Source organism: Monodon monoceros, unplaced genomic scaffold (genome assembly GCF_005190385.1).
Source record: "Monodon monoceros isolate NGI ecotype Baffin Bay Population unplaced genomic scaffold, NGI_Narwhal_1 Super_Scaffold_8, whole genome shotgun sequence".
Classification (NCBI taxonomy): Eukaryota; Metazoa; Chordata; class Mammalia; order Artiodactyla; family Monodontidae; genus Monodon; species Monodon monoceros.
Genome location: NW_021703785.1, coordinates 66,566,862 through 66,582,371, shown reverse-complemented (window position 1 = coordinate 66,582,371; position 15,510 = coordinate 66,566,862). Strand labels below are relative to the sequence as shown.

Below are 15,510 nucleotides of genomic sequence, written 5' to 3'. Positions count from 1 at the left end.
TTCCACTACTCAGTCATGTGATCTCTCTCTCTAAGCTTCTGTTTTCCTGACTGAAAACTTGTATAATAATCACTACCTATTAAACAGAGCTTCTAGTAAGGCTCAAATGAGATTAGGTACGGGAAAACATTTTCCAAGAGGTAAGGCACTTTACAAATGTGAGGTATTTTATTAATAATGAAAACAAATGAAGTCAAATTTTCCAACTAAGACTGTTTACATGCCATCATAGTAAAGTACATTGCAGTGTGTACATAATGGGAGAGGTGGTGAAGAAAATGTGGCCATTTTAAATCTACCACAGATACAGAAACTGACATGAAAGAAAAGTATAAAGATCTGATGAAACAAATTCGCATAGTTTCCTTGTAAATGTCTTTTTGATTTTAAAGACACTCAAACTGAAAAGCCCAAATCATAGATCCAAACTTTAACCTCCAATGAGAACAATTATTATAAAGACACCTTAGAAGAAAATCTAAGGGCAACACTAACTGCATTTTCAGGTGTGTGTATTTTATATTTGTAAATGCTTTACAGTTTTTAAATTATTTTCATCAATATTATCTAATCTAAATCATGAAAGCTTCATTCAGAGTTTAAATAATACTGTGTAACTTATTTTCCTTATCTTTTGTGTACTATGTTAAGCAACTCCGGATATTACTTCCAGGACTTTTTTTTTTTGATATCCCTTCTAAATCTGGTTTCATTTGTTTTCCTATTAAGTCTGCCACTTATAGGTTTTGTTTTGCCATTTTCAGAGTTGAGTTTTTCTTTTCATAGACATAGCCTTATCTACTCATGTTTTCCACTGTAGCCTACATGGTCCTCCTAACAAACAGGAAGGCAAAAATATGAGTATTTTTCACCTTTACAACTCGGATGGAATGTGTGGGCAAGGGAGGAAGAAAAAGCGGTCTTCATGATCTTACTGAATGATCATTCCTTCGAAAACTTTTTTTATCTTCACCTGAATGTTAAATTAGCACTGGCAGTCATGGTACATCTTGAATATGCAAGACAATAAAAGCTCTCCTAGCTAAATGAAAAACTGATTAAATAGACAATCTTGAGAGTCTCAAACTTAAGTGGAAGCAATAAATACCATTCCATCAGCTTCAGAAGTGATGAGGATAATGCCCCAGCTCTAGCTTGCTTTATGGTGGTCAGGAGCCTCATGCATTAGGGAAATTGAGAGAATGAAAATAAAAGGGAAAAAAATAGAAAGACAATTACATCCACATAATTTTCACCTCCACAGCTCCCCCCAAATTCACTTGAAAGCACTACTATGAAGAGAAACTCAAGGCTCTAATCTTGATTTCACAACTTACATCATTCTTTTATTTAATAATAGAGAACCATGCGAATATATTTAGATATCTATTAGTTACTCCCCACTCGCTGACAAAAGTCCAACATTAGTATGTAATTTTGAGTTGTACCCCTAACTTTTTATTATGGAAATTTTCCAACATGCAAAAGTAGGCAGAATAATATAATCATTCCCCACGTACCCATCGTCCAGCTTTAACAATTATCATCATATGGCCAGTTTTGTTCCATCTGCTTCATACTTCATTTCAGCAAATACCGCATCAGTGTTCAGATTTCCCTGATTTTCTCATAAACATATTACTATAATTGGTTTGTGTGAATCAAGAGCTAAACAAGATCCATACACTGTACTGGGCTGCCACGTCCCTCGTCTCATTCCATACTTGCCCTCTCCTTTTTATTGCCACCTGAACTTCCCCCTCCCAACCTTTTATATGTAGAAAAGGTTCAAACCTATAGAAATGAGTTGAAGGAATAATACTATGAACACTCCTTACCCTTCACCTACAGTTGTTAACATTTTGCCTCATTTATTTTACATCTCTCGCATATGTATTTTTGATGTACCATTTAAAAGTAAGTTGCAGACATCATGATACTTTGTTCCTAAATGCTTTGTCAAGTATCTTCTATAAATAAGAACATTCTCCTACATAATTATATCACATCTTAAAAATAACATTAATTTACATTACTTTATTATAATTATAAATTATACCAAATATTATAAATATATACTATAAATAAATTATAAGTGTATTAATTTACATTGTAATTTTATATTATAGCTATTTATAATAGCTAATGTTAATAGATTTTTTTAATTTAAAATTTTAAAATTTCCTTCATGGTACCAATAATATCTTTCATAGGTTCAAGTACTGCATTTGGTTATTATGTCTCTTTGGTGTCTTTTAATCTAGAACTGTCATGCCTTCTTTGGTTTCCTTTTTGAAAACTCTAGTCAGTTGGCTTGAGACTGCCCCACATTCTGGGTTTGCATGATTGTTTCCTCATAATTAGATACAGGTTAAACATTTTTAGAAGGAACGTACAGAGGTGATGTTTGTGTACTTCTGATTGCACATAATGACCGTTTGTACCATCGTGCTAAGTTTGACCACTTGGCTAAAAGGTGCTGTCAGCTAGATCTCTCCACTGTAAAGGTGCATTGCTTCCCTTGTAATACTATGTAATGCTGGTGGGCAGGGGGTGTGAAACACGAGACTCCACGTTAACATCCTGTTCCCCAACAACCTTTCCCTCAACGATCTTTACATTCATTGCCGATCACTGTCAAATCAGTTATTACATCGGGAATTGCAAATACTGATTATCCCATGTAATTTCTTCTATATTTACTAGGTGGCATTGTCTAGTAAGGAAGAGCTCTCTTTCCCTGTTCCCTTTTGATAATGCTTACCATCATTATTCTTTATGATGAGCAAATGGCCCCAAATCTGACCAGCAGGTACCCTTCAAGCTGGCTCCTGTGTCTTTGTCTACACCAACCTTAAAAATACTACTTTTCCTTTCTTATTAGCAAAGTAATACATATTCAAGGCAAAATATTTTGAAAGAGGAAACTGCAAAATAGGAGAGGTTCCTATATTCCCCCACTTAAAAATAATTGTTAATATTTTGATCCTTTTTCCAGGGGACAGAATTTTTTTCTTTTTCTCTCATCTGATATTTTGTTACATAAAAACAGAAACATAATGTAGAGAATACCAACTTATTTTCACCAAACTTATCTCCACAGCAATTATTTCCTACCTCATGAAATATGACTTTGTGCCATTATTTTTAATGATTATGACATAGTTATTCATATGGATGTACCATAATTTACTTAACCAATGCTCTGTGGGGTTAGGTATTTAGTTTGGCCCCAACTTCTTTGATTACCAGCAAGTTTAAATACTTTTTCTTATGCGTGCTGGTCATTTAGAGATATTCTTTTGTGAACTGCATTTTCATGTCCTAATAAAACCTCCTTATTGGGAGGTTTATGGCTTTCTTTTTGAATATGTAAAATTCTTAAGTACATCAATTTCTTTTTAATTTTGTTTATAATGAACTCTAACATACAAGTCTCAGTTATTAGAAGTTTTCTTAGTCACATGTATCCATCTTTTATTTTCTACTTTCTGTCTTTGGTAATACATTTACAAGTCTTTCCCAACCCAAGATTATGTAAATATTCATCCATGTTCTATTACATTTTACTCCCCAGTCCATCTAAAATTTTAGTTTAGTATGTGGCAGTGGTTAAGACAGAATGGAAATGGACCCCTATCTTAAACCGCTCACAAAAACTTGAAATGGAGTAAAGACTTAAACATAAGACCTGAACCATAAAACTCCTAGAAGAAAGCATAGGGGAAAATCTCCTTGACATTTGTCTTGGCAATGATTTTTTGGATATTACACCAAAAAGCAAAAGCAATAAAAGCAAAAATTAATAAGACTACATCAAACTGAAAAGCTTCTATACAGCAAAGGAAACAATCAACAAAATAAAAAGGCAATCTACCAAAAGGAAGAAAATATTTCTAAATCATATATCTGATAAGGGATTAATATCCAAAATATATAAATAACTCATATAACTCATTAGCAAAAACCAAACAATCCAATTTAAAAATGGGCAGAAGATCTGAATAGACATTTTTCCAAAGAAGACATACAAATGGCAAACAGGTACGTAAAAAGGTGCTCAACATCATTAACCATCAGGGAAACGCAAATCAAAACCACAATGAGCTTATCACTTCACACCTGTTAGAATGGCTGTCATCAGGAAGACGAGATTAAAAGTGTTGATGAGGACACGGAGAAAAGGAAAACCTTGTGCACAGTTGGAAGGAATGTAAATTAGTGCAGCCACTGTGGAAAACAGAATGGAGGTTTCTCAAAAAATTAAAAATAGAACTACCATAAAATCCAGTAATCCCACTTTTAGTTATATACCCAAAGGAAATGAAAACAGGATCTTGAAGAGTTATCTGCACTCCCATGTTCACTGAACCATTATTCACAATAGCCAAGATATGAAAACAACCTAAGTGTCTGTCAATGGACAAATGGATAAATGTGGTAAATATATACAATGGAATATTATTCTGCCATGAGAAAGAAGGAAATCCTGCCATTTGTGACAACATGGATGAACCTTAATGGCATTATGTTGTGAAATAAATCAGAAAGACAAATACTGTATGATCTCACTTATATGTGGAATCTAAAAAAGTTGAACTCATAGAAAGAGAGTATAATGGTGGTTACCAGGGGCTGAAGGTGTGGGAAATGGGGAAATGTTGCTCAAAGAGTACAAACTTCCAATTATCAGATGAATAAATTCTGGGGATCGGGAGCTTCCCTGGTGGCGCAGTGGTTGAGAGTCCGCCTGCCGATGCAGGGGACACGAGTTCATGCCCGGGTCTGGGAGGATCCCACATGCCGCGGAGTGGCTGGGCCCATGAGCCATGGCCGCTGAGCCTGCGCGTCCGGAACCTGTGCTCCACAACGGGAGAGGCCACAACAGTGAGAGGCCCGCATACCGCAAAAAAAAAAAAAAAAAAAAAAAAATTCTGGGGCTCTAATGCACAGCATGGTGGTTATAGTTAACACTGTTATTATACACTTGAAAGTAGCTAAAAGAGATCTTAAATATTCTCATTACAAAAACAGAATGGTAATTATGTGGCACAATGGAGGCGTTGGCTAACAACAGTGGTAACCATTTTTCTTTTTTTAAAAAAAATTAATTTATTCATTTATTTTTGGCTGTGTTGGGTCTTCGTTGCTGTGCGCAGGCTTTCTCTAGTTGCTGCGAACGGGGGCTACTCTTCATTGCGGTGGCTTCTCTTGTTGCGGAGCATGGGCTCTAGGTGCACGGGCTTCCACAGTTGTGCCTCGCGGGCTCTAGAGTGCAGGCTCAGTAGCTGCGGTGCACGGGCTTAGTTGCTCTGCGGCACGTGGGATCTTCCCAGACCAGGGCTCGAACCTGTGTCCCCTGTATTGGCAGGTGGATTCTTAACCACTGCGCCACCAGGCAAGTCCGGTGGTAACCATTTTTCAATAAAGAAATGTATCAAATCAACATATTGTACACCTTAAACTTACACAATGTGTTAATTACACCTCAATAAAGCTGGCGGAAAAAAAAAAGACCAGAGAGTGGTACAGCTGGATTAAAACCCAGGCTTCTGGCCTCAGAGCTATACACTAAACCACTATGATTGAGTGCTATAAAATAAACAAACCACATTTATCCTTTTCTCTAGTGACATTGAGGTTGTTTGCAATTTTCTCTATCATGAACAACTTTTCGTGAACATCACTGTGCCAATCTCCTTGTGCATATGTACAATGTCTCCTGAGGGTATATACTCCAAGTGGAATAGCTATTAAATCCTTTTTGTTTGTTTTTTGAAAGAACAGAGCAGAGCAGATGTTATTTAAGATTTCCTTCTTTCCTTCAGAAAAAAATTTTTCTCTCTGATAGAATATATGTTCCATGAAGGCAGGGATTTTTGTTTCTTTTGTTCACTGCTCTATTCTAAGCATCTAGAAGAATGCCAGGTACATGAGAGATAATAAATATTTGGTAACTGTATGAATGGTTCTTGAATGTTAGGCTCTGTTGTCTTAATTATGTAAACTTTGTATAGGGTCCCAAACTGTGTGAGGAGAATTTCTATTTACTCATCTTTACATGTTGAGAATTTTACCCAAACCTCAGATTTACCCCCAAAGAGGACTGGGAAAGAGAATTCTTAGATTCCAGCACTCCCTCTAGATGTTATTGGAATTCTCAAGGACTTTAAGCTGGGAGGCAGGAGACAGATTCAGTGACCCAACAACCTGAGGAGAATGGGGAGGGAGACATGTCTGTAAACATCTCGGGCCAGTCTCCCCTGAAGCCCGGTGTGGCCTGCCCTTCTCGGTGCTGCCAACCACCATGCCAAGGCTGAGCCCTGCCCTTGGAGAGATGGAGCACAACCATCACCAGCACCATGGATACCGTCAAGCCACAGTGGCTAAGGGGACTCCAGTGAAGAGTTCCCAGGCTGTCCTACGCTCACTCTTGCCCTCACTCCTCACACCTCCAAAGTAGGGCATGTTTATGAGATCCAAAACCAGACTAACAGTTAGCCCTCATGTGCCAGTGTGGCTCCACTGCAGTTTCTAGGAGAAATTCCTTTCAGTATCTTGAATGTGAACAGCACCCTTCCAGAGAATCCAGCAATGCCACAGGCTATGTTTTATGTTTTCAACTCAGCCATGCTCTGAAGAGAAGGAATCAGAAGCACACCCACCTCAGCACTAACTTGTTTTTAGCTGTGTTTTCCCAAAATGTCATAAAGCAGTTACAGACAACAGAACAGTGGCCACACAGGAAAACTGTCACTCTGGGCTCTTTTTTGACTGCTGTTTAAATGGGAAAACAGCTATATCTTTGATACTTTTTTTTTTTTTTTTTTTTTTTGCGGTACGCAGGCCTCTCACTGTTGTGGCCTCTCCCGTTGAGGAGCACAGGCTCCGGATGCGCAGGCTCAGCGGCCATGGCTCACGGGCCCAGCCGCTCCGCGGCATGTGGGATCTTCCCGGACCGGGGCTCGAACCCGTGTCCCCTGCATCGGCAGGTGGACTCCCAACCGCTGCGCCACCAGGGAAGCCCGATACTTATTTTTAAATCCCTCTTTAGGATAACTATTGGGTGAAGGAGATGGCACGTGAAACATTTTCACATGTAAAACACAGGAATGGGTTTCTTATGAACGGAATTAAAGTTTTTTTTTCTTTTTCTTTATTTTTCCCCCCTCTTGTCTATTCTCAACAGCTCGTGCATTCTTTTACATTTCTCTTTATGTGAATAATCTCCTTTTTGGTTTTGTTGTTTACTCAAGACCCATGCTGATTCTGAGCTACCAACTCTTAGGAAGTTTCTGGAATTAACACATCCATCAAATATTTAGACCTACTATGTGCCAGGCCTTCTTTTAGGGACTGAACAGAATAAAGCTCCTGATCTCATGGAGCTTGCATCACATCTCATGAAGCTTACCTTCTCATAAAAGAAATAGATAATAAACAGCTATGTATATGCCAAGTGGTGCTAAGTTCAAGAAAGAAAAGAAAGTCAAAGTAAGAGGCAAAGAAGGTTGGAGAGGTGCTACCATCCAGAGGGCCTTTCTGGATGACAGAGAAGGTCCCTTTCAGACCCTTTTCTTCATCATAACCTTAAAAAGTATGGGTAAAGAACACTGAAATATTCTAGTTATACAATACTTCAACAGGACTCCTTAATTGTCAAAAGTGGATGTAGGTGTTTTTGTCCATGAACATCGCTGGTAAGGTAAGACCACTTTGTGCATTATGAAATCCTGAATCTCAGAATCAAATGCATGATTCTCTGATCCTAATGTCCTCATCTGTAACATAAAAACACTCCATGTTAGGATTATTGTAAAGATCCAGTAAGCTAGCATATATAGTGCCTGCATACAGTCAATACTCAGTAAATGTGGGCTTTCTTTTCTGTCTCCATTACTGCCATACCCTTTCCCAGGCTCTTACCTTGATCAAAACAGATAGCCTTCTCCGCAAGCCATGCCTGCAATGCGACGGAGAGCATTATGAAGGAACAATCAGACGTGAGACTAGTTTTCCTCTTATCGTACTATTTCCTTAATCTCATAGAGCCTAGCTATCTTTAGGTAACTTGGAATGATAATAATTTCATATTGGGTTCCTCTAGAGTCCGAATGGGCCTAGAACGGTTGCCATTATATAGAGAAGAGTTCATCAAAATGCCAAGAAGGAACCTGGGCACTAAGTTGGGTTATGTTATAAATATCCTGTCATGTGAGTGAATGAGGAAGAAACATGAGATAACCCTGGGAGGTCAGTGTTGGCTATCTCTCCCCAACACATCACAGTCAGGATAAATATGAATACTTACTTAGAAATCCAAATCTCATCTCTCCCCATGGCCCTCAATGGTACCACATTAATAAAGAAAATTGGGGCTTCCCTGGTGGTGCACTGGTTGAGAATCCGCCTGCCAATGCAGGGGACACGGGTTTGAGCCCTGGTCCGGGAAGATCCCACATGCCGCAGAGCAACTAAGCCCATGCACCACAACTACTGATCCTGTGCTCTAGAGCCTGCCAGCCACAACTACTGAGCCTGTGTGCCACAACTACTGAAGCCCGTGTGCCTAGAGCCCGTGCTCCGCAACAAGAGAAGCCACTGCAATGAGAAACCCACGCACTGCAATGAAGAGTAGCCCCAGCTCACCACAACTAGAGAAAGCCCACATGCAGCAACGGAGACTCAAAACGCAGCCAAAAATAAATAAAATCAATTCCTCGGTAATTTTTTTTTGTATTAGAAGAAACATATCACCAATACTGACAAATAATAACATGTGGCTTCCTTACCCTGACAGTTGAAATCCAGGTAAACTAAGCCCACTTAATAGGGCCTTTACCTGTTTTTTCATGAACAGTAGATCGAAACCAACCTCATTATACTTTTACCACTTTAGTCCCACTAGCCTCTTCCTTTGGTGCAGAAGAAAAAGCTCTGATTAGAAATAAGGAGAATTCATTGCTATGAACTTGATCAAGATATACAACTTCTTGAAATAATGTCATTTGCAGCAATATGGATACAACTAGAGATTATCATACTAAGCAAAGTAAGTCAGAAAGACCAATACCAAGTGATATCACTTATATGTGGAATCTAAAATTCAATACAAATCAACATATCTACAAAACAAAACCAGACTCACAGATATAGAGAACAGACTTGTGGTTGCCAAGGGAGGGGGGGAGGGGAGGGAAGGAATGGGAGTTTAGGATTAGCAGAGGCAAACTATTATATATAGGATGGATAAACAAAAAGGTCATACTGTATAGCACAGGCAACCATATTCAATATTCTGTGACAAACCATAATGGAAAAGAATATGAAAAAGAATATATATATATGTGTGTGTATATATATATATATGTATAACTGAGTCACTTTGCTGCACAGAAATTACACAACATTGTAAATCAACTATACTTCAATAAAATTTTTTTTTAAAAGTATATAACTTCTCAGAGTTTAGTGTCTTGAGCTTGGACTAGATGAACTCTGTGGGAACTTCTTGTTCATTTCCTGAGATTTTCCTATGAAAACATTCTTCCCCTTTCATTTCTTCCTCTATTCCTACTGCTTCTCTAATCATAACCACATCTGCGACACTATATTGCCCAATTCAGCAGGGTCTTCTTCCACTACCCCGACAGCTCCAGGACTATGGTGGTGGGGATTCTCCTGTGTTACCTTTCTAGTAAGTGATTGTGAACACATACTGCAGAGTGTGTTCTTACTCTCTGTGAACATAGGAAGCACATATAGTACTCATTCATCCCAGCCTCCAAAGAGAGGCACTGCAAGGATTCTCAGCGATGGGGAGAAGAGATTCAGGACCCATCTTAGGAAAATTACTAAAAATATAAAAAGTACCTTCTCCAAGTAGACCTAAGTGGCTAAAACTCTGAGATGTCACCTGCCTGATACTCTATTTTCATACACACAGGCTTGGAATACTGCCAACTTCCTATTTTGACCTTGCTTTTATTTGTGACAGCCCTACCCTCATAATTAAAAACACCATGGTCCAGGCCTGCTGGCTTAGTGCACTGTGGAGTGAGTACACTTTGGGGTCTAATTACTCACTACTTAGTTAACTAATCCCCTCTTCTCACTGTTTCCCATATTTTTTTAAAAATTGTGTTTGTTTGTAAAGTATACCTTTGTCCCCATCTCTGTCCCATCATTGCATCACATCAGGAAAGCATCCTTTCACCTCTTTGGAAAGCTCTAATGCCAAGAAATAATGAAAAGGTATTTCTTTTGATGGAAAATTCCATGTCGTCCAGAGATAAAAATGAGGAGAAAAGACAGCTGTCAGTGAACATCCTTTGAACCTACCGAATCCATGTTACAAACCATTTTTGATGGTGCCAAAACAAACTAGCACATTGCAAAGGACATATGTCCTAGAGTGTGGTCCCCAGACTTTGCTTTGATTGATACGTAAAGATTCAAAAACATTCCGGGGACTGACATAAGGTTGACAACTTTTAATTTTTCAAATAACGTCATTAAGAAAAAAAAAAAAAAAAGACTATACTATTGCCATTTCATTTCATTTCAAAAGGACAATTTAGTGGTATATCCATGCAAGGGAATGCTATTCAGCCACGAAGTAATGAGGTTCTGACATATGCTACAACATGGATGAAGCCTGAAAACATTAAGCTAAGTGAAATAAGCCAGACACGAAAGGACAAATACTGTATGATTCCACTTACATGAGGTATCTAAAGTAGGCAAATACATGGAGACAGAAAGTAGATCAGAGGTTACCAGGGGCTGAGGCGAGGGCAGGAGGATGAGCAGTTATTGCTTAACGGGTACAGAGTTTCTGTTTGTGGTGATAAAAATTTTTTTAAAAAGATAGTGGAGATGGTTGCACATCATGTAATTAATACCAGTTAATTGGACACTTAAAAGCAGTTAAAATGTCCACACACGCACAGAAGAAAGCACAGAGGTAAACAGACGTCCACAGATGTTTTCACTGAAGTCGGAGGACAGAACAAGTGCAGATCCAAGTGAGTTTATCAGTTCAGCTGTGGAAAAAGAAATAGTTCTGGATCACGTGATGAGAGTGAAAGGGTCTTAGGACTGGAATCCTGTTTCTTCTCTCAACCCTGTACTACTTTATCCAGATCTTAACATTCTCCATGATCTGGCCCTGGGTTTACCTAACCAACACACTCACTAATATAAACAACCCACTGCAGTAAAACCATGCTCCTCATGAGCCTAGAACATCCAGCTCTTTCCCATCTCCATCTCCTTATTCATGATGGTAATCCTCTTCCTTTGTGCAGTCACATCCTCCTGGTCTTCAAGGCCAGGTCAAGAATCATCTCCACATGGAGGAGACTAGCTCTTCCCTAATTATCCTATCTTCCTAACCATGCCCAGTGACTCCCCTGGCCTTGAACACCACCAGCAAAGAACAGGCTATTCCCCATGAGACTTTACTTACCCACAGCAGTGTACTGGTTATTGTCTTCCATTTGTTGGTCTTCTGTAGGCTCTTAATCTTATTTTGTATATACCTTACTAAGCAAGTGCTAACAGTCTTGTAAGTACTCAGTAAATACTACTACTGTTGACTAGTGAAAAATTAACAATAGTTGGTATTTATTATGGCCCACACATTCATCGGTGCTTTCACATTCATAAGCATAGGATCCTTGTTGACCACAGTACCTTAAATCCTCACAATAAACTTACTAATGGAATATTAGCTTCATTTTAATGAAGAAGAACCTGAAGTGTTCAATTAAGTGACCTATGCTAGTTCATACGCTAATTAATAAAATATTAAATAATTAATAGCACCAAATAATTAAAATCAGTCTCCTTACAGATTAAAAAAGCTTTCTAGTATGTCCAATCAAGAATAAACCTAGGAAAGCCTTTTTATATAGAAAATGACATATTTACTTGGTTATTTAATAAATGCTTCATCACACAACCTAGGTCTACCGAGCCAAGTTACTGAATAAAACTATTTGCAGCTAACTTAAAGTTATTTTCACCTTTAAAAAGTTAACAAGTAATATGTATTTGTTGTAGAAAAAATGAGAAAATAACTCAGGGGCAGAAGTCTACATTCCATCCCACCGCCTAAAAATCAACTAGTGTAACCTAGCAGGACCCCATGGAGGCATTCCTGGGACAGGCCTTCCCCCATATCCTCTGCTTTGGCTCCTCTCTGAACTATCTAGATAATAGTATTTGACGCACATTTCCTGAGTTGTCTTGCAGATGTAAAAAACTCCCCTCTCCAACAAATGCAAGACGTTAACTACTTGATGACCATAAACACACAGCTCCAGGCCTCCCTGTGATACCACCCTGCTACCTCACCATCAGCCAATCAGAGAACCGTGCACAAGCTGATCACAAACCCTGCGACCCGCCCCCTCCACCTGGCTTTTAAAAGTGCATTGCCGAAGCCCTTCTGGAAGCTCAGGACTTTTTAGGGCATGAGCCACCTCTTCTCTTTGCATGGGCTTCCAATAAACCTTCCTCTGTTCCAAACTCCAACATTTCAGTTTGTTTGGGCTCACTGTGCGTCCGGCACACTAACTTGCGTTAACACTATGAACAATATCTTTTTACACATTTCTTTGAACAGAAAATGGGATTTTTGTGTATTTATTTGTAGTCAAATGTACATCTATGTTCTCACTAATGACTCATGACTTATAAGCCAATTCTCTATTTTTGTACACTTAAGTTGGCTCACATTTTTTTCTTTTTCATATTTTTTTCTATCACATCAAAAACTCTGAACATCCCTCTATCCTCATGCACTTGTCCAGTTATTGTCTTAGGATGAATTTCTGGAAGCAGGACTTACAGGTCAATGGTAAGAACCTATTTTTGAAATGCTTTTTAAATGAAACAGAGGTGATAAAACACATATAAGGGACAAGCTAAATTTTTAGTACTCTGATGTACTTAAAAATTTTAAACCAGATACAACTCTAACTTTTTTTTAACCCGTCCAAAGAATTTAAATAGATGGTTTCCACATTCCAGTCCCTGCAAACTGAAAACATATAGGAGAAAAGCATAGAAATATAACATTGATTTGGAAGACCAGACATATTCTAATTTCAAAAACATTTTTAATTCTTTAATCAAATGAGAAACAAAAGTTAAGCAAAAAAAAGCTGAACCCGCATTTGTAAAAACGATTTCCAAGTTTTAAAGAAAAAAAAGTTTTATTTTTCTGATCCAAGAAATACATGTCCATTATAGAAAATTTGGAAAATACATAGAATAATGAAAATATGAATTTCCCAGAATCCAAAAATACATAAGATAGGCTTACAGTTTTACTGTTTTCTTACACATGTATTTTTTAATAATTTGCCATTCTCCTTCTCTCCCCAACCTGACCCCACAACAAAAAAGTGGGGAAGGCAGCTCCTTGAGGGACATGGCCTGTCACACCCACTACACCTTGCATCCTCCCTGCAGACCTCTCTCCTCGCTGAGCTGTGGACTGTATCCTTGCCTACTTTCCGGATTTCCATGTAAATGCACAACACACCCCAAAGCAGGGCCAAAGTCCTGTGCTCTCAGAACTGCCAATGCCCAGCCTATCAAGAGAACTCACAATATCAACTCCCAGCTGCCTCCTTCACTTCAGAGCCAGACTTCTCCCTAAGAATACCTTGAAGATTATCTCTACTGATCAACATCTTCGGCAGTAACTAATGCCTCTTAAAATTTATACAGCACTTTAAAGTTTAACAAGTTCTCTCATACACATTTAATCCTCACAAGAGTCTTCTGAAGTAGACGGAGCAGATAGCCCTATTTAAAAGGGAAGGAAACTGAGGTGCAGAGGAGTTGAGATCATATCGAGTCAGTGGCAGAGCTTGGACCTCCCTGGCAGTCCAGTGGTTAAGACTCCGCACTTCCAGTGCAGGGGGTGCGGGTTCAATCCCTGGTCGGGGAACTAAGATCCCACAAGCCGTGGGGCACAGGCAAAGAAAGAAAAAAAAAGAAGCCATAAATTGACTCAAAGGTCAGAGCTCCCTACCTAGCCATTATTAACAAAACTTTTTTTAAGTCTGACAACTAGAAATTAAGAGCTAGAAAGATCTTCAGTAAATCATCTAATTCCTTCTCAGTATTCACATGTAAAGGAAAGTAAAAAGAATTAAAGGCAGGTGATTGCCCAAAGTCACCAACTATTTTGTGATGAAGAGAATCTAAAGGCACAATCTTCAGACTCCCAGGGAAGTGCTCACACCAGTCGTCCCTAGAGAGATGTTCTTTAATAAGCTGGTCTCTCATCCGGTGTCTTCCGCTTAGCCAAATGTCAACCAGGAATTAAAATCCTAAAAGTGTAGAATGTTAGAGCCAGAAGGGACCTTAAAGACTACCCAGGCCAATCCACTCGCTTTAGAGATGAGGAAAGTGAGGTCCCAAACTCACGGCTTCTGCTGTTCAATTCTGTGCACCTTCCACTCACCATATTACTTCCCTTCTTTAATTATAAACAAAATCTGGCCAAAGATGTTTACTGCCTTCTCGGACAGTGTGTGATAGGCCACAGACCAGCAAAGCCGAAGTAAAACTGATCGGGATTTGATTTCAGAAGATACCTTGTTGGTAACAGATGTACCCACCATGACTGTATCATAAAATAACCAAGTTCTGCTGGGTTCTAGGCAGGCTCCCCCATTCTCTACCCAGCCAGAGAGAAGGCCTATTGAAATGTGTGTGCTTCTTAGCAAAGGGTACCAATGGCCGTTTGGAAGTCGCCCATCTCTTGAATCTGTGAAAATGTAGCAATATTGTTTTGCTAAAGGCTTCTACTCCACAAATCAACCAGGAATCCTAACTAAAACTGGCAGCACAACACCAGGGCTGTCACAGTTCCCTGACCCTAAAGGACCCAGACCCTGCTCCCACGGTCTTTGTGTACCATTCAAATCCGCTTCTCAATGTGTGCTACGACCTTGATTCTTCTTCATTGGTTCCACAGTTCTATGGCCAGTCCCATGGTTCTACAGCTAGCCTTACCTCTCTGGTGAGATGGAAAGCTCTTTGAGGGCAAGGGACCACTTCTATTGAACACATACTACTGCCAGACACCGTGCTTTGCAGGGTAAGATACGGCCCCTACCTTCAAGAAACTTACAGAAGGATAAACGAAACCATGTGCAAAACCAAGCGCAGCCACAGAGGTGTAAACAGGAAGCGGGGGAGCCCGGAGGGCGAGGATTAATAAGCCTGAGTCGTAAAGGGCTGCTGGAATCAGTAGGGGAGAGGGCGGTAGAAGGCAAGCCGGGCAGGCAAACCAGGCACGCGGGGCAGCGCCAGCAAAGGCAAGGAGAGAAACAGTTCAGCGCTGCAGGAACATCAGGCGCAGGACAGAGTGGAGGGAGCTGAGGCTGGAGCGGCGGGCCTAGCAACGTGGCCCCAGCAACGAGGCCGTGCAATTCACGCTGACCCGGTACGGGGGCCGCTGGCGCACCTAGCGAGTAAACCAAT

The 15,510-nt window shown here is 39.6% G+C and overlaps 1 protein-coding gene and 1 non-coding gene across 8 annotated transcripts in view; both read right to left on the bottom strand.

Moving 5' to 3' along the window:
- The window catches only part of N4BP2L1 (NEDD4 binding protein 2 like 1), a 35,210-nt gene that overhangs the window by 18,733 nt on the left and 967 nt on the right, over positions 1–15,510 (bottom strand). The window contains exon 2 of one of the 7 annotated variants that reach the window (XM_029209783.1): positions 9,358–14,272. The exons of the other annotated variants lie outside the window; for them this stretch is intronic. Within the exon in view, the coding sequence (XP_029065616.1) occupies positions 14,089–14,272 (184 nt within the window). The 3' untranslated portion in view covers positions 9,358–14,088. Of the gene's footprint in view, positions 1–9,357; positions 14,273–15,510 lie in introns of those variants that run through there. 7 annotated transcript variants of the gene reach the window in all.
- LOC114888467 lies at positions 6,686–6,817 on the bottom strand. Its single transcript, XR_003791800.1, has one exon. It is a non-coding gene; the product is annotated as a small nucleolar RNA SNORA16B/SNORA16A family (small nucleolar RNA).